The following is a 1,872-nucleotide window of genomic DNA, read 5'->3' on the forward strand; positions in this document are numbered from 1 at the left end:
GTCTCAAATGCCCTCTCGGGGTGCCCCAGGGGCAGGGCCGGCAGGGCACGCTGGGGATCAAACCCCTGGTCTGCTGCATCTGCCTAAGCAGGCGCTTTAGTCAGCTGAGCTATTTGGCCGGCCCACACGTACCTGCTTCTTTAAAAAAAGAAACTAACCACTGGGTGTGGTGGCTGACACCTGCCACCTCAGCACTCAGGAGGCTGAGTCAGGAGGACTGCAGAGAGTTTGAAGCCCTACGCAGCCGCATAATGAATGTGAAGCCAACCCAAACTACACAGTGACTCCTTCTCTCTAAGACAGCAGTCTAGGGAAACCAAGCACGGTAACACACACCTGTAATCTCAGCACAATTGCAGGCTAATACACGAAGATTACAAGTCAAGTCAGCCTAGCCCGGGGAATGTAGTGACTTAACATGACCCTGTATATTAAAAGGGTGTGTGTGTGTGTGTGTGTGTGTGTGTGTGTGTGATCTTTGACCCAGGTGACTAGGTGGTTGGCAAGGCCAGGCTTAAGGTGGGGACATGAGAGAGAAACAGTATTTGGAATAAGATACCAAACTCATGGTAGGGTTTGTGAGTGGGATGCCTCTGGAGCATTCTGGTGAGAAGTGTGAGAAGCCTTTGAGTCTACCAATCTACAGGAATCTGCATCCGAGCCAGGGTGGCTTCAGCAGAGGATGGGGGAGACTTGGGATTACTAGTGGATCATTGGGGCACAGGGGGCATTGCAAGGATCAATGACATTTTGGAATCGAGGTAGGTTTTGGAGGAAGAGTGAAGTTATTGAGGGCAGTGAAGTCATGTGGAAGTATACTGGAGGCTGGTGAAGAATACAATAGGATGTTTGAAGTTAGTATTAATTAGTAGTGGATCAAGGCCGGAGGAGATGGCTCGAAAGCGCAAGAGTCTGAGTTCAATTCCTGGTTGGGGGGGGGAATGAAGTTAATTTTGGGGCCAGGGAGATGGCTCAGTGGAATAAGCACTTCTCTGGCAAGCACAGGGCCTGAGTTCAATCCCCGGTTCTGGAAAAAAAAAAAAAATTAGTAGTGGATTACATGAAATCTTTGGGGTTTTGTGGTGACGCTGGGTCAGCTAGGATTTTGGGGTGGGGAAAAATGGTTAAAGACCTTAAGCTGTCAGGGAGAAATACTGGACATCAATCAGGTGGGTGGGCATATTGTGGATTTAAGGCACAAGGAGGGCTGGGGATGTAGCTCAGGACTCAGCACTTGCCTGTCAAGCGCGAGGCCCTGAGTTCGATTCCCGGTGCAAAAAAAACCCAACAAAAAACAAGGATCACCTAGGGTCAGCTGTGATATCATGAGAGGGCTGTAATACTGACTAGGCCTCTTAAGGGTCCCTCCGTTGCTAGGCAAATAGTTCCCAGGGTGTCGTTGTTAGGGACCAGAGCTTTCCAAATAGCCCCGCCCCATCCCCGAGCGGACCCCGCCCCCGCAGCCAACCGCTTTTCAGCAGCAGCCTGGGAGGCCCGCCCATCTTTGGGACCCGCCCACAGCAGGGAACCGTTACCCTAGCGACGGCCGGGCTTGTCCCGCCTCCGGACCCCTGTGCCAATCCAAAAAGCGTTGCCGCGGCGACGCTCCCACCTCTTCCGGCGCGGGTCCGCTGCTTCCGGCAGGGGGCCGGGCGGCGGGCGGCGGTCCTGCAGCGGCGGGGCCCGGGGGGCGCCCAAGATGGCGGCAGGTGGCGCGGAGGGTGCCTCGGGCCCCGGCGCCGCCATGGGGGATTGCACGGAAATCAAGTCGCAGTTCCGCACCCGCGAAGGCTTCTACAAGCTGCTTCCCGGCGACGGCGCCGCTCGCAGGTCGGGTCCTGCCTCCGTCCAGACCCCGGCGCCGCCCCAGCC

The 1,872-nt window shown here is 55.7% G+C and overlaps 1 protein-coding gene across 1 annotated transcript in view; it reads left to right on the forward strand.

Moving 5' to 3' along the window:
* The first annotated feature begins 1,654 nt into the window (after nt 1-1,654).
* Dmwd (DM1 locus, WD repeat containing) overlaps nt 1,655-1,872 on the forward strand; it is a 6,686-nt gene continuing 6,468 nt past the window's right edge. Inside the window, 1 exon segment of the mRNA XM_023704575.1 lies at nt 1,655-1,872. This exon segment is cut by the window's right edge and continues 1 nt beyond it. Coding sequence (XP_023560343.1) covers nt 1,700-1,872 — 173 coding nt within the window. The 5' untranslated portion in view covers nt 1,655-1,699.

The sequence above is a fragment of the Octodon degus genome, unplaced genomic scaffold, assembly GCF_000260255.1.
Source record: "Octodon degus isolate 3935 unplaced genomic scaffold, OctDeg1.0 scaffold00197, whole genome shotgun sequence".
NCBI classification, from domain to species: Eukaryota; Metazoa; Chordata; class Mammalia; order Rodentia; family Octodontidae; genus Octodon; species Octodon degus.